Genomic DNA, 21,951 nt, shown 5'->3' with positions numbered 1-21,951 from the left:
ATTGCATGACATTGTCTTCAGTCTCGTGTCAGGAGTTATATGAGAGTCAGTGCCTCTCCTCACTGGAGTGACAGTCTTGAAGATAGCTGATATCCTCCCAGGGCTTGTTATTTACCCTGCACAAAAGTATTTTCATACATCAAATGAGTTAATGTATTAAAAAAGCACTTAAAATACTGCCTGGCACATAAGGCTCAACTAATGCACATAATTAATGCTGTTATCGTGAAATCTTCCCAACAGCACTTTGCTGTGAGAAGTGTTATGACCCCATTTTGCACATGGGGAAACTGGGACACAGTCAGGTAAGTTGTCAGTAGTTCCACGTCTAAGGTCACAGGGTGGGTAAGTGTGTGGGCAGAGATTCGAATCCGAAACAGGTGCCTTTGCCTTTGTGTGTGCTTCTTACTAAATGTATCCGTCTCTCCTTCTTCTCCACTGTGAGAGTGTGACATTTGCTCCGAATTTGACATGTCAGGGTCCTTTATGGGCTCACTTAGCACAGCTGACCCTGCCAGAGCGTTCTTGGCTCCATGAGTTGAGGCCGCTCCCTGCCCTTTCAGAGCACGCCCTGAGAGCGTGCCCGGAAGAGACTCGAGGGGCAGCTTTCTGGGGATTGACGCCCAGCAAGTGCCAGGCTGAGGCAGGGAAACTGAGAGCTCTTCCGCATTCTCAGGAGTTACCAGAAGGGGGCAGCAAGGAGGGCTGACGAAGTCCAAATGCACCTTGGGAGACAGTCCAATTTGCCTTCCCTCCCTCCTTACCTGACCCCTCCTCTTACAAGAGACACAGCAACCACCTGTCCCCTTATCTTCCATCCCATTCCAACCTCTCTGGTCACTCCCTGACCACAAGTCCCTCAGACCCTCAAACTAACTGGTGAAAAGCCAGAGTGAGGATTTGGCTCCTTCTGTCAGGATGTTGGGCTGGATCCCTGAGGACCTGCTGCCTGTTTTCCTTGGATAATCAGTGATTTAGCAGGACCATGTCAAGCAGGAACAGTGTACCTCCTGACTCCCTAGGTGTGGTCATCTTCATGGTGAGACTTAGGCTGTCTAAGATCCTCACAGGTGGCTTAAGAGGTAGGTCGAGGCCCAGTCTTGGACGAATGCTGTCTTAGACTTGATTCTGATGCGAGTGGACAGTACATTGAGGTGTTTTGAGCCAGAAAGTGACTTGAAGATATCTGCACTTTCTAAAGATAAAATTTTGGACAGTCTGAGGGAGAGAGGTAAATCATCTCAGCATGGGCATGGGCACCCAGTAGGCCCTCCACAAATGCTAGTTGAATCAGTGAAGGTGAATGAACTAGAGAAAGGAGGGGCAGGGGTAGGGAGATCAGTGGGAGGCCCCGGAGTAGGCCAAGTTCAAGAGAAGGAAGGTCTAGCCTGACAAAGTGGTGGTGGGAATAAAAGGAAAGACGACCTTGGCAATAGGTTGGATCTAAGAGGTGAGGAGAAGGAATAATCAAAGATGACAAGCTAATTTCCAGCACAGTTGAAGGGGAGCACGGTGATGTCGTTGACTGAAATGGAGGAGAGAGTCTGTGTTGAGCATGGGGTGGTGGGCTGGGGTATCCAGGAGCCGTTGACAATGTTGGTGTAAAGGTTAAGACTGGGGTTGTCAGGGCTGATCAGCCCTGGAGAGGTGGATTTGGGGTCCTCTTCCTGGAGAGCTCTCAGCGTACATGAGGTCCTTTAGAGGGAAAAGATAGAGTAAGAAGAGGGCTGAGACAGTGCTTGGGAGAGCAGCCATACATATGGTCCCGAGAGAGGAGAAAAATCAGTGAAGGAGACGGGGCAGGAGTCAGAGGAAGATTGAGAACAGGCAGTGCCGGGTGGTAAAAACCAGGGTTGGAAACCGTGAAGACGAGGGCTATCCACTGTGTTGATGCTGCTTTCCCTTGAGGCTGGTGATGGAGGCGACCGCTGTCAGGGCCGGGTGGAGGTCCTGGACCAAGGCTACTGGGGCACCGTGTGTGATGACAGCTGGGACGCCCAGGACACAGATGTCGTCTGTCAGCAGCTCGGCTGTGGCCATTCAGTGTCAGCCCTGAGCGGGGCCCACTTTGGTCAGGGCTCAGGGAATATTCTCCTGGGTGCAGTGTACCGCTCGGGATGGGAGCCTTACCTGTCAAGCTGCCCCCACAGCGAGTGGTACAACCATGAATGTGGCCACAGGGAAGATGCTGGAGTCATGTCCTCAGTTAGTGCAGGCATCGTCTCATGCTGTCACCTGTGCCACTCTGAGGACAGGGGCTCCTGCTGTCCAGAACATGGGGCATGCGCATAATGCTTTGAAGTACTCAAAGTCATGTCTTCTTTGAGGTCAGAGATCTGGTTTCACTGTCCTTTTTTCACAGATAAAGCAATGGAGGCCCAGAGAGCGCAAGTGACTAGCCTAAATTCCGAAGCTGGAGGTAGTGAAGGCGGGTTTCAAACTCAGTCCCCTTCAGAACTTGCTGACACAATCACCCACTGGACACCTTCCGATGAGCAGCATCATGGCCGTCCCCGTCCTGAGATGACCCAATGCCTTCCTAAGGGGCCCTTTCTCCTCCTTTTAAAGGAGGGGAGAAGGATGGGGGACTTCTGGTCCTTCACTCTTAAATCTATACCAGAATCGGAATGAGGAGTAACCAGTGTGTTCTCAATACTGAGGATTACATGACAAGCAATAGGTATTTACATCCTCAGCGGAAGAGAGAAATTCTCCCTGGCTCAACCAAGCAAATCCCAGTGCCGCATTCCTCCCTGGTTCACAGAGTGCTGTCAGTGCTCGGGCACCAAGGGGTCCTTAAAGCCACAAAGAAACCTCCGAGGATACTGCCCGGTGTGTGTCCGCCAAGGGGCAGTTTCTAGTTAAATTGTCCATCTTCAGAGCAACGTCTGGCATTTGCCATGTGGCCTGGGTTGTGTACACGCCACCATGCGTAGAATGTGACCCTGGTAATCCAACCACCACAGGAGTATGGGCTCCCCAAGAGAATGTGGCCCTCCAAGCTGTCACTTTGGAGCGGGTTTATTTCAGCATTTGAGGATGCGTTTTTGGAAACTGTCATCCTTCCTAGTTGGTACCACCTTTCAGGGATATCTCAGCGACAGTAGACATTTGTCATTTGAGGGTGTGTTTGAGCCACAGAAGTAGGCGGTTAGTATTTGAAGTCCAATCTTGTGAATCAGGCGGGGATGTTAGTCAACGGGGTGAGTTTTTGGATGGCGACTGTGGAAGCAGAGGAGGCAGGAGGATGATGACAGGAGCAAAGAATGTCCCTGGTGGCATCTCAGCATTGAACGAGCGCTGGCAAAGTGACCAAGAGATGAGTTTCACAAGAAAGAAACATAGCCTTTTAGGAGCGGGCGGGGCTTCTGAAACTCTGCATCCACCTCTTGCTTTAGAGCTGAGGAAGCAGAGGGCCAGCCCTCCCCAAATGAGGGGCAGCATCGAATGACCTCTTCTTTTCTCTGCTTTGTAGTTTCCTTGATTTCCACGGAGGCACCACCGACAGCTGCTGTGGAAGGCATTTGTTTCATGGAATCCCTGTTGGGTTCATTATGCCACTGCACCCATAGGTGATCTCTGATCCAGAAGGAGTGCCAAAGGTGTAAGAGGTGGGAGTACTCCGGTCCCAAAGGGGGGCCCTCTGAACAAGGCCTCAGGCCTGAATGGGTATCCTTTCCACGGACAATGTCCCTGAGGTTGGGAAGGAATCAAGCAGCAGAGGCATCTCCAAGGACGTCCAGGCTGGAGGTTGGAGTCCTGTCTCCAGGGAGGTCCTGTTACCCATGCTCAGTGCCCAGCCTGTGGTCTGAATGATGCACGCTGACCCCTGGCGGGGCTGTGGTGCTGGGTCTCTGGCTGCAGGGCCTGGAAAGGCAGGTGCAAACCAGCTGGGCCAGCATCCTTGCCTGTGCCCTTTCCTGAGCCCATATTAGGCCACTTTGGTTCCTTCTCAACATAGAGGACCCGTGTTCCTTCAGCCTGTTGGCATCAGAGGTCTCGTGCATCCCCCTGGGGGCCTGTAGTGGCAGCGTTGGGAGGTACAGTCAATATAGCCTGAAGTTCTGGCAGCTGGGCTTGGGGAAGGAAAGTCACTGCCCATCTCCTGGGGAAACTTTGGCCCTGGGACAAGAGGAAGGACAGCCTCCACACCAAGGTCCCTGCCCAGGAGTCAGCATGCGTCAGTTGGGAATCCTGATGGTACACATGTCAATACCATATGTACTAGCCAATGATTAGACAAGAGAAATCAATCAGAAGCATCGGGATGGGAAGAGTCTTTTGTATCCACCCCTGGAGCCCTGCATAGGTCCCTGTGGGAAGGTCAGAATCAGGGTCCATATGTTGTCGCAGAGATATTGCCCCCAAAAACAGTCTTTTAGAGTGGAAGACCTCGAGTCTAAACGGGTTTCTTGACTTTTCCAAAGTCACACACCAAAATAAAATTCAAGGCCTAAATAACATCTCCTTGGCAGATTCTACTTTATTTTCGGTCCTTGAGTCCCTCAGAGGAGTCCTCACTTTGTAGCTTCTGTTTGTTTCCCCTTCTACAATCTGTATATGCAGGGACTACTATAACAAGCACTGAGACTCCGGCTGCAGTCGGTAATGGATAGTTTCATATGGGTCCTTCTCTGAAGCTCATGATGCGGAGTGTACCAAGGGTGTGACTCTCATTCAAGGGAAACTTTTAGGGGATGGGGTGAGAGTGAGTGTTGTGAGCATGTTGTGCAAAGGGAGATCCCATGTGAACCAGCGAGCCTGGCTTGAGTGGGAGCCTCCTTCTTGGTCCATCCTCCTGTGGGGAGTGGTCAGCCTGAACATGGGGTCTCCAAGAATCAGTGTGCTTTGGTTCAGTGTCCAGTGGGATCCGTCTCTTGTCCACAGTGCCAGTGCTCCCATCAGAACACCTCTGTGCTGACCCTGGCCAAACTGGCCCCAAAGACCCGGCTGTGGGGCCAAGAGGACCAGTGGTGAAATGCTCTCTAAGCTAACCTCAGAGCCCCAGACGAGTGTCAGCGCTCCTGCTATGACATCCTGGGGCATCAGGCTACTCTTCAGCATGAGCATTCATGCGTCCCAGATTCAAGCAAGTTGGAGCTCTGCCCATGGGTGCTCAGTGAGGGAACCTGTGAATAGTTTTCAGGTCCTCTCCAGGATCCACCTGAGAGGTATTCTTTTCCTTCAGCTCTGGTGGATTGGGTTTTGGCAGAGCAGTCACTGTACCTTTAACGGTGAAGCACCCTAATTCAAGGAATGTTATGGATCCAACCTAGTTACTGATTCTCTCAAGGATCTTTGTGTAACGGGAAAAATTAGGAATTCTTTAGAGGTCTGAGACCTTGTCTCTCACTAGGAACTTACAAGAGGAATGCTGTGTCTTCCTCTAGGGACCGAATCGGGTTTGGACCTGAGGCTGGTGAACGGAGGTGACCCGTGTCAGGGCCGGGTGGAGGTCCTGTACCGAAGCTGGTGGGGCACTGTGTGTGATGACGACTGGGACACCAACGATGCCAACGTGGTGTGCAGGCAGCTGGACTGTGGCCGGGCCATGTCGGCCCCGGGAAGTGCCCACTTCGGTGAGGGCTCAGGGTATATTTTTCTGGACGACGTGCGCTGCTCAGGATACAAGTCCAACCTGTGGAGCCGTGCCCACAACGACTGGAACAGCCACAACTGTGGTCACCACGAGGATGCCGGTGTCATCTGTTCGGGTGGGCCTCTGAGATCCCCAAACCCCCTTCTGGTGGGACCTTTGCTGAGAACAAATGCACTTCCCACTCCAGAGCCCCTCCCTACCCCAGCATCTCCCAGAGATCCTGTGCCGCCCGTGATCCTGGGAGCAGCTGGCCCCTACTGCGCAGCCTCCAGGGGAACGGTGGGCTCAGCTCCCTTCTCCTCTTTGGTGAGCCATGGGGCACCATGAATGCTTGGGAGCAATGACCACACAGTGGGTCCCAGAGAGCGTCCACCTCCCCGTGGGCAGACCAAGCAAGCCTCTGGCTTCTCGACGGGTCCCCTCGTTTGCTGGGACTTGGCAGAACCCAGGCAGGAGCGCACATGAGTCAACAAGCTCCAAACAGGGTGATGGGCTTGGCCTGCTACCGATCCCCACGGAGCTCCACCCCAAGGGGTGCCCGATGTGGCTTGGGGGTTCCTTTCCTGCCCACCTCCAGTGGCCCTCACAGGGTACTTCTCCCTATTTGGGCCTCCTGAGACCCCAGCTGCACAGTGTGTCTCTGCTCCTTTCCCTGTGAAGAAGATTCCCCTCTGGGCACCTGCCAAGGTGGCAGCTGGCCCCGGGAATGAAGCTGTGAGGATCTCCCCTGAGTGTGGAATGTGCCTTCGGCCCGGGTCCTCAAGCCGGACACGGAGGAGGTGTTCTCGTGCTCCCCCTAGGGACCGAATCGGGTTTGGCCCTGAGGCTGGTGAACGGAGGTGACCGGTGTCAGGGCCGGGTGGAGGTCCTGTACCGAGGCTCGTGGGGCACCGTGTGCGACGACGACTGGGACACCAACGATGCCAACGTGGTGTGCCGGCAGCTGGGCTGTGGCTGGGCCACGTCAGCCCCAGGAAGTGCCCACTTCGGTCAGGGCTCGGGGCCAATTGTCCTGGACGACGTGCGCTGCTCAGGCCACGAGTCCTACCTGTGGAGCTGCACCCACAACGGCTGGAACAGCCACAACTGTGGTCACGACGAGGATGCCGGTGTCGTCTGCTCAGGTGGGCCTCCGAGATCCCCGGACCCCCTTCTGGCGGGACGTTTGCTGAGAATGGACGCACTTCCCACTCCAGGGCCCCTCCCCACCCCAGCCCCTCCCAGAGATCCTGTGCAGCTCTGAGGTTTCCTGGGGGCAGCTGGCCCCTACAGCTCGACCTCCCCTCTTTGGCCAACCGTGAGGCACCAGGACTGCTTGGGAACAATGACTGCACAGTGGGTCCCAGAGAGCGTCTGCTGCGCCGTGCGTGGGCAGACCAAGCGTGCCCCCACCTTCTCGGCAGGACTGACTGCTGGGTCCACACCTGGTTTTCTCTGGGGCTTCCTTCTGGGGGCACACGGCTTTGGCAGGGGCGGTTGGACAGTGGAGCGCCCTCATTCCTTGATGGGAGCATCGCTTTGGGTCTTGCCAGAAGCCAACTCAGAGGACAGGATTCGCGGCTAGACTGTGACTTGGGGAGGGCACTAGGAGCAGCAGAGAAGTGGGGTGGGGTGTAGGGCATGGCAAGTGCCTGCAGCACAGAATGCTCACGAGCCAGCGAGGGCCCTGGAGCTGGAGCTCTATCCTGAGCAGAGACTAGGGGACGCCTCAATCAGTCTCCAAATCATTGTCCCTGGGCTGCGGCAAAGGGGTCTTCCTCCAGAGCTGCTGGGACTCCCCCTTGCTGCTCGCGTGGGGTGTCCATGCCGCGGCCGGGGTGGCCTGTCCCGGGCACGGCTAGGGGCTCTCCTCTTCTGGGAAGGAAGCCCTTGGGCACAGCCAGGCAGGCCTTGGGGGTGGGACAGAGGGTGGAGCTCCCGGAGGCCCCGAGAGCTGCGTGGCAGGTGGCTGGCGGCGTCCACGCGGGGGGCACGTGAGCAGCTGCAGCTCAGCCTATCCCCGCTGAGTCTGCTCAAGCTTGGAGTCCGGGGGGGCCCCTGTGCTCTTTGGGTCTGACTTTCCTTCTCTTTCTCACAGCTGTTCAGCCCCCAACCACAGCCCTGCCGAGTAAGTACCCAGTGGCTTCGTCAGGATGTCCCTGTTCTCCCTGGCCACCTGTCCCTTTTCCCCTCACTCTAGATGAACCACTGCTCTTGGCAGAACCTACAGGTCACGTGGCTTTTCCCCTCTGTCACCAAGACGCCCGGCACCTGCTCCTTAACTCATCATGGGACTCCCAAGACGTTCGTCTTCCCATCAGGCAATCCGAGCTTTCCTCCAACACTTTGGTAGCGTCACAAGCAACTCAGGGAAACAGCCGCATGTGCCGGGGCCTTTGCCCCGGTACCACCCAGGCTGAGGGGGCTTTTGTGGGAGGAGAACGTTGATCACCGCTGGCCTTCTGTTGGTGGGCTGTTGGAGCAGGCCACATTCCCTCCAACCCTCGCTCCTTGCAGCACCCTCAGTTCCAGCAGGGTCCCACTGGCATCCTAAAGTGTCAGGGATGGTACCCAAGGGATAGGAAGGGGCTGAGTCATCATGGGTTCCGTGTAGCAGGATACCTGATGGGCTCCATGTCCACCCTCTGCAGCCCCTGACTTTTCTGTGCAAGCTGCAGATTCTGGGCATGCCCTCGGGAGCACCAGCGAGTCCATGACGCAGAGGAGGGCAGCAGCAACGGTCTTCCCATGGCAAAGAGGACATGCCAGGCTTAGAGAGGGGTGGGAGCAGGTTGATGTGCAGCAGGGTCTTGGTCCCAAGGGGGGGGTCACTGAGCAGGTGGCTGGTGTGGCACTCACAGGCAGCAAGTGGCGGGCTCCACACATGGGACTGTTGTCATGAGGCCAACCAAAGCCTTTTTTGAGTCCTTCTTGACATGACTTGTAACTCTACCTTCCCTCTGTTGCACTTCCAGCCCCCTGGCCCATAACAACCTGAGATGTGGCATCGCCACTGGGTCAGTCTTCCTGTCTGCACTCCCTAGGGCTCCCTCTCTGCTTCAGGATCCATTTTGGGTGGGAGAGTGATGGGAGGAGGTTCAGGGTGTGCCCTTGCTTATCGTTGACACTGTGGGTGGGGTGGGACAGAGGGAGCAGGATCTGAAGCCCATGGCCTCGGTCTGATCTTGAGGGGCCAGCCACCTGTCTCGAGCAGGCTCCCTGTCCCAATGCTCGGCAAAGGGCCCCCTCTGGGATCTCAGGGGAAGCCCGGGAGTCCTCGCGAGTCCTGCCTGGACCTGGCTCCTGGCTGTCAGGCGACGGGCTGCCGTTCTGGGAAGAGGCGTGGAGAATGCCTGTACCACAGGCATCTGGCCCAGCTTCGTTGATCTCCTAGCAGTTGGGAGAACCCAGGCAGGACCACACAGGGGCCCACAAGCTCCAAATGCTGTCACCACCTTGGCCTGCCACTGGTCTCCATGCAGCTCTACTCCAGGGGGTGCTCAGTGTGGCTTGGGGGTTCCATTACTGCTCGCCTCCATCAGGCTTCAAGCAGTGTTTCCCCCCATTTGGGCATCCTTAGACCTGGGTTGGATATTACGTCTCTGCTCCTTTCCCTGCTTGCTTGTCAGGGCACAGCTTTGCACTTGGATAATGGTCCACCTTCACCCCATGGTGGGTGCATTCATTTGGACTATATATGGGGTAATTAATTAACTGCTGGCTCTCGCACAACTGTGGTCATGGGCAGGATTCCAGCATCCCTGCTCAGGTGGTCCTCCAAGATACTGGGCCTCTATTCTAATGTGTGGTTTTCTCTACTTGGCACCTCTTTCAGGATCTCCTCTCACCCTGAGCTTCGCTGGAAGGTGGCAGCTTCCCTGATCACTTCACCGATAGCCCTTGCTGTCCCTGAACGTTCTGGGTGGGCTGTAGCATCTTCTGTAGGTGGCACGGGAGCAAATAGGGTTTAATGGACATGAAGGTATAAGCTCAAATTCCCCAACATCTCTTTGTGGAGACTGTCCTCTGAGATGTATGTCTCCTCTTCAGGTCTGCTGGCCAACACCCAGGAAGCCCTTCTCAGTGATGGAGGGACAGGCATTTCTCCTTCTTAGCATCCCAGGGGACTTGTTCCACATGTCCTGGGCTCGGAGGCTGACTTGTTTCCTCTCCGTCTTGCAGATGCTCTAATCTCTTCCACCATCCCAGGTGAGTCGCAGCCGCCTGACTCAGTCAGAGTCCTCCCTGGAATTCTGCTCTGTCAGGTTTCCAGAGCAAGGAGGAGAGGGGCAGCCTCCTCCTGGGCAATGATTTCTCCTCAACTGCCTGGACTTGGTTCTGGCGACCAGCTGAGTCCCCAGAACCATTGCTCTCACTGAGCTCAGGCTGGACAGCCCCTGTGGCCTCTGCTGATTTCACATGAAGACGACTGTCCTAGCCATCCCATGGAGAATGTGACCATTTTAGAAACAGGGCCGAGTACCCACCTACAAATATTTGTCTGCTAAAGAATTCCTTCCCTCGGAGAGAGCCACCCCCTAGTGTTATTTAAGGGGTACTGAAAATATTCAGTGCTCAGTTCACTGGGAAGGGCTGTGGACCCTCGCCCTCCTTGGCCATTCCCAGTGCAAATCGAGAGGGTCAAGGGCCTTCCTATAGTAAGGACAAGGATCTACCTTTCTCTGTCCAACCAATGACCATGGAATTGAAAAGGGATCTACTAAAAGGATCTACTTAATGCTACTAAAGGATCTACTTAGGATCTACTAAAATGCTAAATGCTAAACGTTAAAATGGCTTCATTTTCTTCCTAGATTGGTGGCACCCATTGCCTACAAGCGCTGAGGTTAAGTATCGCTTTTTCCCACCTGGACCGTCGGGCATGGACGTCTTAGTCCATGCTTGGCTGTCCATGCAGCAGAGGCTTACAAAGGCACAGCCCACCTCATTTTGCTCGCACAGCCAGCCCTGGCTGCCCCTCCACACCCTGCACCCAGTGTGGGCACACCCAGCCCACATCCAGGCTGTGCACGTGCAGCCTTTGTGTCTGTCCTGGCAGGCCGATGACTTCTGGTTTAACGAAGGAAATCTACCTCCCCTCCTTTTAAGGAAGTGAGAGAAGTGCTTCTTCAGAGAATAGAATTAAAAGCTTATTTTTCTTGTAGTATCTCTACAGTTTTGGGATAAATGGAGAATTTCACTAATAATCCTGATTTTTCAAGTAATTTTTACCCCATGACATGGATATGGTTCCATAGCTGTCCGTTGCTCTTAAGAAATGATATAGTGCCCTTTTCATGTCTTTGAATCTTCTCTTGCCATCAGTTTTAGTGCCTGCATTGTATTCCATTGCACAGCCATGCCCACAAATTTTTTAATCCCCAATTGTTGGATATTCAAGTTGTTTCTATTTCTGTGTTGTTCTAAATGACCCTGTGCTAAGAAATATTTTTATAAATAAATCTTCACATGCTTTCTCACATTTTCCTTTAAGACACAAATAGATTTACCGGTCTAAATTTAGCATAGTGCCTGGTGCATAGAATCTTCTTATTCAATACCAACTCATTACGCTAAGTATTTTAAGGTCTTTGTTTTGTGTATGGTCAAATTGCCATTAAGAACTATTGTAAAATTACAGAATGATGAAAAAGAGAATCTGATCTCCCTTAGGTAGCTCATAGTATTAAATACTAAATACCAAATTAACCATCTAACGACAGTTGTGACAGTGTTGAAAGAGCCCATATTCGTAGAGACTTTTCTTCATGGAGAGATTAGGGGAAGTTCCTTATGAAGGGACCCTTGTGCTGAGGCCTACAAGAGAAGCAGGGTCCTCTGCTGAAACGCCTCAAGCCAGAAGGAACGCTTTGAAGGCCCAGGCGGGAAGGAGCGTGGCTTTTCGAATGAGTTCGAGAGGTGGTGGCAGGAGGGACTGTCAGAGAGCTGGGCGAGGGCCAGATCATCCGGAGCTTTGCACACAGGTTAACATGCTGACTTTATCTTAAGAGCAGCGGGAGCTGTTGAAAAGTGTTAAGCTGGGGAATTACAACATGAGAAGTATGTTTGCACTACATGCTTGTCTTTCCTGCCAAACTATGCACGTCCTGAGGGCAGGGACCATGTCTGCCTTTTTCATGATTGCAACCTTAATCCGGTGTCCTGTCTGTCGTTCCATAAGTGTTTGTAGAAAGAATCAACGAAGAAACGAATGAATGGATGCATATATAATTACTGTCGGTGTTTTTATGTATGTTCCACACACACATACCACACACACGCACAAATTACAGCAAGCTTTACAACCTATTTTGTAATATCCTTTTTCATTTGAGTATATAATAAATACTTTTCTCATTGCCTTAAAGATAGCATTTTGATGGCAGTGAAATTATTTTACAACATAAAGTTAATTGGCTGCACATTTTTTCCATTGTATGTATATACCATGATTTATTAAGCAATTAATAATTGTAGGACAAAAGAATTTATTCTTTCTCATTAAATTTTATATACTTAGATAATTTGCATAGAGTAATATTTTTATTTTATTTTATAATTGTCTTTATTATATTTTTAGAAATCTGTAATGCGTATCCTTGTCTCTAAACCTTTGGCCTTATCCTGGATTATTTCCCAGCGTAGAAATAGAACTTCTGGGTAGGAATATTTTAAAGGCCAAATTTTCTTTAAGAAACACTGTTTTTCCAAAGAATAAGAGAAAATATTTGCAAATCATACATCTGATAAGAGACGAATCTAGAATATATAAAGACTTTTCACTAATAACAAAAGTCAAATAACCCTATTAAAAAATGAGTGAAGGATCTGACAAGGTATTTCTCCATAGAAGATGCACAAACAGTCAGAAAGCTCATGAAAATATGCCGAACATCATTAGCCATGAGGGAAATGCAAATCACAGCCACAAAGGGATGCCACTTCCCACCCAGTAGATTGGCCAGAATCAAAAAGTCAGATAACACAGTTGGCTAGGCTGTGGGGCAAGCGCAGCTTCACATGCTGCTGCTGGGAACGGACGACGGTGCGCCTGCCGTGGAAAACAGTTTGGCGCTTCCTCAGAAAGGTGAACATAGAGTTGCCATGGACACAGCAGTTGCACTCCTAGGCATATTCTCAGAAAGGACAGCATAAGTCCACACAGAAACTTACATACAATGTTCATAGATGGCAGCATTACTCCTAACAGCCCCAAAGTGGAAACAACCCACGTGTTCATCATGGCGAATGGATAAACCAAACGTGGTTACCCGTACAGTGGACTAGTATTTGTCAATGAAAAGAAGTTCAGTCCTGATGGATGCTACAACATGGATGAACTTTGAAAACGTTCTGTTAAGTGAAAGAAGCCGGTCACGGAAGACCACAAACTGTGCTTCTATCCGTGTGAGATGTCAGAATGGGCAAATCTGTGGAGACAGAAAGCAGATTGGTGGTTGCCTGGGGCTCAGATACTGAGGGAAAATGGGGAGTGACTGCTAAGGGCACAGGTCTCTTTTCGGAGTGATGAAGATTTTCTAAAATGGACTGTGGTGATGGTTGCAGAGCTCTGACTACATGAACACCATTGAATTGTACACTTCAGAAAAATAAACAGAAAGAGTTATGAATAAGGAAAAAAACAGTTTTAATTTATATCTCCTCTGAGTATGTAAGTATTTTTAAATGGTCTATTAAAATCAACCAACCAACAAAAATTTTGAATGCTTAATGTTATTTATCCCTCTCTGGTAAATAATGATAGCTAATATTGTTTGGGGCTAACTATTATGTGCCGGGCTCTGTTCTAAGGGTTTACAGATCTTGTCTCATTGGGTACCTGTAAGAATCTGATGAGCCAGGTGCCATTATCACCCCCATTTTTCAGATGAGGAAACTGAGGCGGAGCAGTTAAGTTACTTGCTTAAGATCATGGAGCTGATAAGAGCAGGGCCAAGACACAAGCCCAGGCCTTCTGTGGCAGAAGCCCTGCTCCCGACCCCGCTTTACGAGGCTTCTTGTCAAGTGGCCGAATCTCCTGCTCCCAGGAGACACGAGGGAACACGTAGCGTTCCAGGGTGCTGTCCCTGGGCCAGCTCTCCCCTCAGCCAGGATTGAGCCCCACCTCCCTCCCTGTGACGGATTGAACAGTGCCAACAATCACTTTGTTGCTTTCTTGGCATTTTTGCCACAAGGTGATACATGCTCCCTCTAAAGCTTGGGTCACCTCTCGCCAGAGAATCACTGTTCCAGGCCCAATGGGGGAGGCAGAGACTCAGGTCAACGCCCCTAATGTGGGGTGGCCTATGGCCAGGCCAGAGAGTCGGCTTGTTTAAGGAAAAATGGAGTCACGTTCTAAGTGCAGAGGATGAAACCTGAGGACTCTTACCCACACAATGTCACAACGCGCCTGAAGACCCACCACAATGACAATGTCCCTCCCTCTCTCCTCTCTAGGACCCTCTTCAAATTGTGGTGGCTTCTTATTCCATGCCGGGGGGACATTTTACAGCCCTTCCTATCCTGGATATTACCCCAACAACGCGGAGTGTGTCTGGGAGACAGACGTGAACTCTGGCTATCGCATAAACCTGGGCTTCAACCATGTGCAGTGACACTCAGTCTTCTGGGGAAGGATGTGTCCTCCTCCACACACCCTGTGGTTCGGACTGTGTCCTGGGCTGGGATGGTTTTTGCTCTCGTGTGCCTTGGACTAGATTTCAGGTTGCTCTGATCCTTCCCATGAAGCATCAGGCAATACTGGGGAGTCCTTTGATTTGATTGAGGAAGAGCAAGAAGAAAATCTTAGATTCAATAGCATGAACGATAAAGTCCAAACTATCTATAAAATATAGGAGCAATAGGACCTTCGAGGTTGACATGAATCCGTTTTCTCATACAGGCTGGAGATATACAGCTGTTGCAGTTATGGATGGATCACTCAATAGCCGTAATTTGCTGGGGAAAATTTGTAATGGCACCAGGCGAATATTCACATCTCCTTACAATCGAATGATTTTTCGATTCCCAAGTGATGTCGGTGTCCAAAACACTGGCTATTCTGCTTGGTATAACCCCTTTGCAAGAGGTGAGTGCAAACTAGACGTGAGCTTTGAGGCTCAGTGTATTTTCACAGCTCCCTCCTCTGCGTGCATTGTGGTTCCCACAGGAAACCCAAGAAGGGTTTCAGCAATGTGCTGCCCGTTCTCCCTATCTCTGACCGTGACTGTGGTAAGCCAGGGCAGCCAGGTGTGGAGAATAGGGGAAACACCTGGGCTTGGACTTGCCACCAACTCCCTGGGGGACCTACTAACTCTCCTTGCTGAGCCCACACCTCCCCATCTGGAGGCTGGAGGGGTCTGAGCTCTAGCGACGTCTGGAGCTCCTTCCAGCTCCCTCATGGAGCTGTCTGTACCGTGGCCAGTGCCATTTGGTGACTTTGGGGATGAGGAAAGGCCCATGGGTTATTTGGTCTTGGAGATGTGTTGTGGGCCATGGCCATCATATTTACGGCATGTGTCTTTCAGACGCCAGCTTGAGATTAGTCAACTTCAACTCCTCCTCTGGTGCATGTGCCGGGCGTGTGGAAATTTACCATGGTGGCTACTGGGGGACAGTTTGTGATGATTCCTGGGACATTCAGGATGCCCAGGTGGTCTGCAGACAGCTGGGGTGCGGTGATGCAGTATCAGCCCTGGGAAACGCCTATTTTGGCTCTGGCTCTGGCCCCATCACCCTGGATGACGTGGCGTGCTCAGGAACGGAATCTACTCTCTGGCAGTGCTGGAACCGAGGTTGGTTCTCCCATTATTGCACCCACCACGAAGATGCTGGAGTCATTTGCTCAGGTTCCACGTGATGTCATCCTTGGAAGGCCCATTTACCTCTGACCTGCTACTAAGTGAGAGCTAAAGACAGGCGGCTGATGGTGTCTGTCGATCAGTTCAGGGGTTGGGGGCAGGCAGGAGCTTGTCCCCTTGGTCTGTTCACTCCAGGAGACCATTCATAGGCCACTTTATCTCTGGTGATCTTCTGGGCCCTGGGGCCATTATGCTGGACACACAGCTGGAGTCATGAGTGTGTTCTTCTCTCTCATTTGCTCTGTGACCTTTAGCAGTGAGTTAACCTCTCTGAGTTTCAGCCTCCTCGTTTACTAAGAGAAGATGATCGTGATCGTACTTGCCTCCCACGGGGAGCAGAGAATTTAAATGGGTAATGTGTGTAAACTCTTAGAACAATTCCAAAAAGTAGGAAATGATGAATAAATGATGGTGTAATGATCCTGGCTGTGACGCTGATGAGCCCCAAGTAACAATGTGGCTGGGGGAAGAGCTGCGGAAACCCACTTAGGCCTCCTGCTAACAACACAGGCTCCACAGCAAGGACTCAGTGGACCCCGGATGCACTCACTGAGGGGGTCAGACTCTGTGTGGCGTGGCTGTGCCCCTCTCATCTCCTCTCTCCAGGCACACTTTAGGTACTGATGCTTTTCCTCTATTCCTTTTTAGGACAATATGCAACGACCCCTGGTAAGCGCCATGATCTCCATGGCCTCTCCTGGCTGCCCCTCTCTGCCACTGCCCTTGATCGTGCAGGGCATGTTTGTCGCTTGTGCCTTCCCCAGCACGTGGCAGCCCCTGCAGCTGATGTCCCACCCCAAGGAGAGCTGGGCCTCTCTCTAGGCTCCTCTCTGTCCTTCAGTAGCCTGCCCAGCATGAGATTCCGGTCTCTGGTCTGTCCCATGGAGAGGCCAGCCACCCGTGTAGGCCCTGCCTCTCCCCTCGGGCACTAGACCCTGGGCAGTGTGGGTGGGATGGGGCCTGCTTCCTGGCTGAGCTTGGTGTGCAACCAGCAGAAGCTCCTGATCGCCGGCTCCTGAGCTCCTGCTGAACCTTCTCTAAGTGTTCCCAGCACACTCCTGGCTCCTTGAGAACATCCTCTCCATCACACCCTCACCTCCTGTCCCCTCTGGTTTCCTGCCGCAGAGCAGCTTCAGGCCCCCCTCCCCCCATTCTCCACTTTAGCCAGGGTCGTCAAGGAAATGCAGTGTCTGTCCCAGCCTCGGCACCATTGAGTGACTTCTCAGGAGGTTCTGGGCACACATCCCACACCTCAGCACTATCTCTAGGGCTCTCCACGGTTCACCCCCTTTGTCTGATTGGTTCCCTTGTCTCCCTGCTCCATCTACACCGATGTCCCCCAAATGTGCCAGGGATTCTCCTACCTGAGTCCATTTGCACATGCTGTTCCCTCTGCCTGGTACATACCTTTCCACCTTTTTACCTGCCTCCCTGATTACCTGTCGGCTTTTCCCTGCTACATCTGGGTCAGGAGCCAAAGCTCTGGGCTCCCGCCATTGCCTGGGTTTTGCGTGGTCACAGCCCCATCCCACTACATTGGGGTTCACTCTTTTCCATCGTCTCCTGCAGGCTGTGAGCTCCCTGAGGGCAAGGCCTGTATCCAGCGTCCCGCTGTGAGCCCACGGTTGGCACATTCTGGCCCAGAGGAAGACAGCACTCAGCAACTGTGTCAAGGATGCCAGGAAACTGATCATTGTCTTTTCTCTTTGTCAGCAGCTCCTGTTTACAACATCACCCTTCCACCCAGTAAGTTCAGAGCTCCTGACAAATCCCCTTTCCCTTCCCCTCATAGGCAGGGACACTGGGTGGAGGATGACGAGAATGAGGAGAGGCTTCCTAAGTGCAGCCTCCCTGGCAGGGGGCCCGCTGGCCCTGGGTGGCCAGTCTGGGTCCAGGCCCCCTCCTGTCAGGATCCGTCTTGGGAATTGTTTAAAAATTTCCCCCAGTGACTGTGCAGTGTGCTCTAGGGGCATCAGCATTTCCATTTTGTTCTGACAGCAAATTATTCCTGCGGAGGCTTCCTGTCCCAACCTTCAGGGCACTTTTCCAGCCCATCCTGTCCTGGGAACTATCCGAACAACGCCAAATGTGTCTGGGACATTGAAGTCCAAAACAACCACCGCGTGACTGTCGTCTTCGGAGACGTCCAGTGAGTGAGGGTGCAAAGCAGAGCATGGGGGACCTCGCAGGCCTTCGGGAGGGAATGGACGGGCACCTGCTGGCCCTCGAGAACATGCGACATGGGGTGTGGGGGACTCTGACAGCAGCTGAAGGTGTTGACATTTCAGGGAGATGGTTACACGGGCAAATTAACACATTTACTAAATGAATAAGTAATGAAAACCAAAGGTATTTAAATACATGGAATGGGGAAAGAAGGGAGAGAACTGAGATATATTCGATTACAGTGGCCGCTACGTTATGGTGGCGATCCATGTAGAACACGCGTATGTGGCCACACTTACATAGGGACGGAAATTGCTGTGGATAAATGTGTGCATGTGTGTGAAGACACACACACATGTATATTCCCAGCTCTGCCCACTCAGAGGAGCAATGATGCCCCATAGTAACGAGCGTACCCAGCACCATACTTTGGTTTTTAAATACCATGTCCCACTTAAAGGAACCAAGAATCCTTGGAGAAATGGCTGATTCCGAGGATGAGGAAGTAGAAAATGCTTGCACCAGAAAATAAGCAAGCGCACAAGGAATGAGGGCAACGTGTTAAAAAGACACAGGAGACACCTATAAGAAGCCTCAACTGGTCAAAAATGGTATAAATTGAACATCAAATAAAGAATGATAATAATGGACTAGAGCCCATGGCATAAAATTGCAACCCACAACTTCATAGCAATATTAATATAATAGTAATGAATCAATAAGACAGCAGAAAGGGGAAACACTTCCTTACGGTAGAAGGCCAACTAATCAATGGAAAGAATGATGGAAACAGAAAATGACCATTTGGTGACTATCTCCCTCATCTGAGATATTCAGGCTGGAGTTGCCTGAACTCAAACAGCAGTAGCCAGTAGAAGCCAGTGCTAGTGAGGGAGGTTGAAATAGAAAAAGGATATTGGCAAAATCTCTGATATCTTCCCACAAAATGCTAATCAACTGCAAAGGCAGAGATGGGCCTTTGCCATGGAGACGCCTGACAGCCGCCAGCATGAGCAGGTGAGGAAGGGTAGGGCCACCATGGGAGGGACGGGTCAACGTCACGTGCCCCCTGACGTGATGCACTAATGGAGCAGAGCCTCATTCCCATGAGTTTCCTGCCAGGAAACGTCAGACGGACCCAGATGGAGGGCCGTCCTGCTCACTGCAGGGCCCGCATGCTTCAAAACTATCAAGGGCGTGACAGGCAGGCAGAGACCAGGGAATCTTTCAGATTCACAAACGCTAAAGAGACGCGATAACTAAGTGCAACGTGTGTCTCTGAGTGGCATCTGGACCAAAATGAAGGAGACATGCGGGGGACAGATGGCAGAGTCCTAATGGGCTCTGAGGCCTGGACTGGGGGTCCTCTCAGAGTGGGTTTCTTGAATTAGTGGTGATGTGGGAAGGTGTCTTTGTTTGGGGAAATGCACACTGGCGTCATAGCTCAACTTAGCACCATTTTGCTCTTGGGGAACTTGTCGCCCTATTTCCTTTGGGAGCTGGAAGTCTCTATTATAGGAAGCTGTTCGATAGATTTTTCACTCTAGTAAAGAAAGAACTCCTGTAAAAGCCTGCCTTGGCCCCTCTCCTGTCTTTAAGGAAACAGAATGCTCTTCTGATCTCAGACAACAGAGGGGTTGTTCACTCCACTTTCACCCTGGTCTCCAAGGCATGCTGAAGGCAGCTGCCCAGCAGCCACTTGAAATCCTACGGCGAATCCTGTTCCTGGCTCACGACCACTGGCATGTCTGGCATGGGGTTCTGCCCAAGGTGGGGGCTCCTTACCAGGCAGGTTTGAAGACGTCAGGGAGGATTGCAGCTAATCGGGGGCAGCGTCCGCTCAGGGTCACTTGCTCTAGGGGGTCGTGGGTTTGACCTGAGTTTCCTCCGGATTGACTGGGTTTGGCTGGGACACGAGGTGTCGCTGGGTGTGCACCTGGGTAGGAGGCCTAGGCGTGTGCCGACTGGAGGGAGAAACTCGCCTCAGCGCAGCTCTGGCAGGGGCATGCGACATTTCCAGAAATTTTGCAGCTTGTTGTTAAACTCAGCCATTATGAAAAATCAGATTGTAGAAACTTACAATTAAATAAATATATTCAGAACAAAGGTAATAAATACTCAAACTCATCGCTTTATAATTTTCTGTCTCTATTTTACTATTATCTTTCCCTGAGGTTATTTACATCTATGGCATCTGTCTGGAGGAAATTACACATACAGGTGAGTGACAGCACATCTCTGCCCAACGCTGTGTTCAGTGATGTCATGTTGATGGCATAAAATTGGCCAAAGTGGGAGCTTTAACCATAGAAATCACGCTGTAAATCAGGGCTCCCCCATCTCTGCCCTCAGAGCCTGTTATCAAATATGCCCCACACCACTGCCCACAGTTCACCCAGAAGGGGACAGATCCACTGAGAGGGCTAGGGCAGCCTCCCTCGGTCCCCAGCATGTCGACGGCCTCGGTCAGGCTCACATCCTATGAGCCGCATGTGTGTCTCAGTGGCTCAGTGTCTAAAGTTACCTGCGTGAGAAGATATCCTGGCAGCTCCCACAGGCTCTGAGGGAAGCAGGCCCCGCAGGAGCCCAGGTGGGTGATGCTGTGGTGCGGGGCCTGCTCTGGGCCCCTGATGGGAAAGACACCAGGTGCGGGTCAGGACAGGGAGGGGACACCGATGTAGGTGGGGGGCTGCAGCACGAAGACATGGAGGCCCTGCCTCATTTCCAGCTGCTGGAGCCCAGCACCCCAGCACCCCAGCCCGTCTTGGCCAAGGGCAAGTCTGAAGTCGCTCAGCCCCAGCTTGGGATTTCTGGCCCGAGGCCACCTCAAGGGGACAGTTCCGTTTCCCCTGAACTCTACGCTTCTTGAGTCCGAGAGCCTGTGCTGTCCATGCTCTGAAGTGAGGAACAGCCTGCCTGCTACGGCACAGACAGGCATTTGTGTGGCAGGATCTCCCAGAGGTCGAAGCTCCAGAGTGAGGAGGGGAGGCCTGTGGGGGCCTCCATGGCCTCTGGCAGTCGAGTGCTCAGCCTGGGGCTGCTGCTCAGAGGCAAAGGGAGAGGTCAAGGCCCAGCACGGCCACTGAGCTGAGTCACGTCCTTCCACTGAGGTCTGAGGTGAGTGTGGAGTTAGTGGTGAACAGAGAGGGTGAGGCGGTTTCACGCCATCCTCCATTCACAGCCACTGAGAGGTCTTCATGGTCAAGGGGGCTGAGCGGGCAGACACCCTACCGAGGCTTTCCTATGTTCTGATGGAGTTAGACTCTCTCCACCCACCTGACCCCTCCACCCTTGGACCGTTAGAGCCTTCTGCGTACGTGGCTGTAGGAGGCCAAGCAGAGAACTTTCACCTCCTAGCGCTTGTCCTCTGTTGAGTGTGGAGATGTAGCAGGGTGAGGTCGGCCTGAGGTGCCTTGGGTCGTGACAAGTTTGGACTCTTCTTGCTTATGGTGGTGGGCGGGGGGCACTGAGACTGTGCAATGCCAGGAGCTCACCAGGGGGGCACAGGAACCTCTCAGACAGAGAGCCACGGTGATCTCTTGATATGTAGCATCCCTCCCACGTGGCCTCCTGTGTGGTGTCAGCAGAGGAGTGGAATTGGTAGGAGGGGTTAGGAAAATCCTGGAGGTCAGGACCTATAAACTCTTTGTGAAAGCCTCTCACTAGGTTGGCAGGGGACCTGCTGACACTGTTGCATGGGGTTGGCCATCTAGCCCATAAGACCTCTGTCCCCTCTCCTTGGACCACTGGATGCTCATTTATACTCGCCTTGGACTCTGGTGAGGGACCAACTCATCCCTATTTTCCTGGGACCATCTTGGTTTTTGTTCTGCAAGTCCCATGTCCTGGGAGTACCCTCAGTCCCACACAAACTGGGAGGTTTGGTTACCCTGGATGACCAAGGCTGCAGGAGAGCAGGGGTCCAGGTTCCCATGACAACCAGCAAATGCAGCAGACTGGATGGAGACTGAGGCAGGAGCCCCGGCCAAAGCTGCAGCAGCCAGGTGGCTCCTACCTGCCTTGACGCCCTGTACACAGGACTTTGGGAGACTGCCCTTGGTCAGGGCAGTGTCTGCTCATTTTCCTGATTTTGCTCTCTAGGGGCAGAGACTCAAATGGGTGAGAAGATCTAAGGTGTTACTCAGGACTGGACTCAGACCCTGAGTTACAATAACGTGGGCCTTCATCTGTGTGTGTGTGTGTGTGTGTGTGTGTGTGTATCCAGAGTAGACTGGATTTGAGAACCTGGTGAGGACCACCCCTTGTTCACCCTCCAAGGTGGGAGCAATAATGTCACCTCTGACCTCCAAGAGAAATGGAAAAGGGAAAGTCTCTGGAGGGGGACAG

At 52.3% G+C, this 21,951-nt stretch overlaps 1 protein-coding gene across 1 annotated transcript; it reads left to right on the top strand.

The window, feature by feature from the left end:
* The first annotated feature begins 985 nt into the window (after positions 1-985).
* On the top strand, positions 986-15,972 carry LOC106824433 (scavenger receptor cysteine-rich domain-containing protein DMBT1-like). Its single transcript, XM_070504510.1, has 6 exons — positions 986-1,039; positions 1,909-2,071; positions 5,391-5,714; positions 6,400-6,723; positions 14,481-14,666; positions 15,106-15,972. Exons 1-6 carry the CDS (start codon positions 986-988, stop codon positions 15,435-15,437), a joined length of 1,383 nt encoding a protein of 460 aa, XP_070360611.1. The 3' UTR covers positions 15,438-15,972.
* Positions 15,973-21,951: the final 5,979 nt, after the last annotated feature.

Source organism: Equus asinus, chromosome 2, assembly GCF_041296235.1.
Source record: "Equus asinus isolate D_3611 breed Donkey chromosome 2, EquAss-T2T_v2, whole genome shotgun sequence".
In the NCBI taxonomy this organism is placed as follows: Eukaryota; Metazoa; Chordata; class Mammalia; order Perissodactyla; family Equidae; genus Equus; species Equus asinus.
Note: the sequence above shows the minus strand (reverse complement) of the source record. Positions and strands in the feature narration are given on the sequence as shown.

Excerpts from the sequence above, each read along its gene's own strand:
- LOC106824433 (XM_070504510.1), top strand. The coding sequence starts at position 986 with ATGTCAAGCAGGAACAGTGTACCTCCTGACTCCCTAGGTGTGGTCATC. Across the intron at positions 2,072-5,390 it reads CCTGAGCGGGGCCCACTTTG|GGACCGAATCGGGTTTGGAC; the intron begins GTCAGGGCTCAG and ends GTCTTCCTCTAG. Across the intron at positions 14,667-15,105 it reads GTATAACCCCTTTGCAAGAG|ACGCCAGCTTGAGATTAGTC; the intron begins GTGAGTGCAAAC and ends TGTGTCTTTCAG.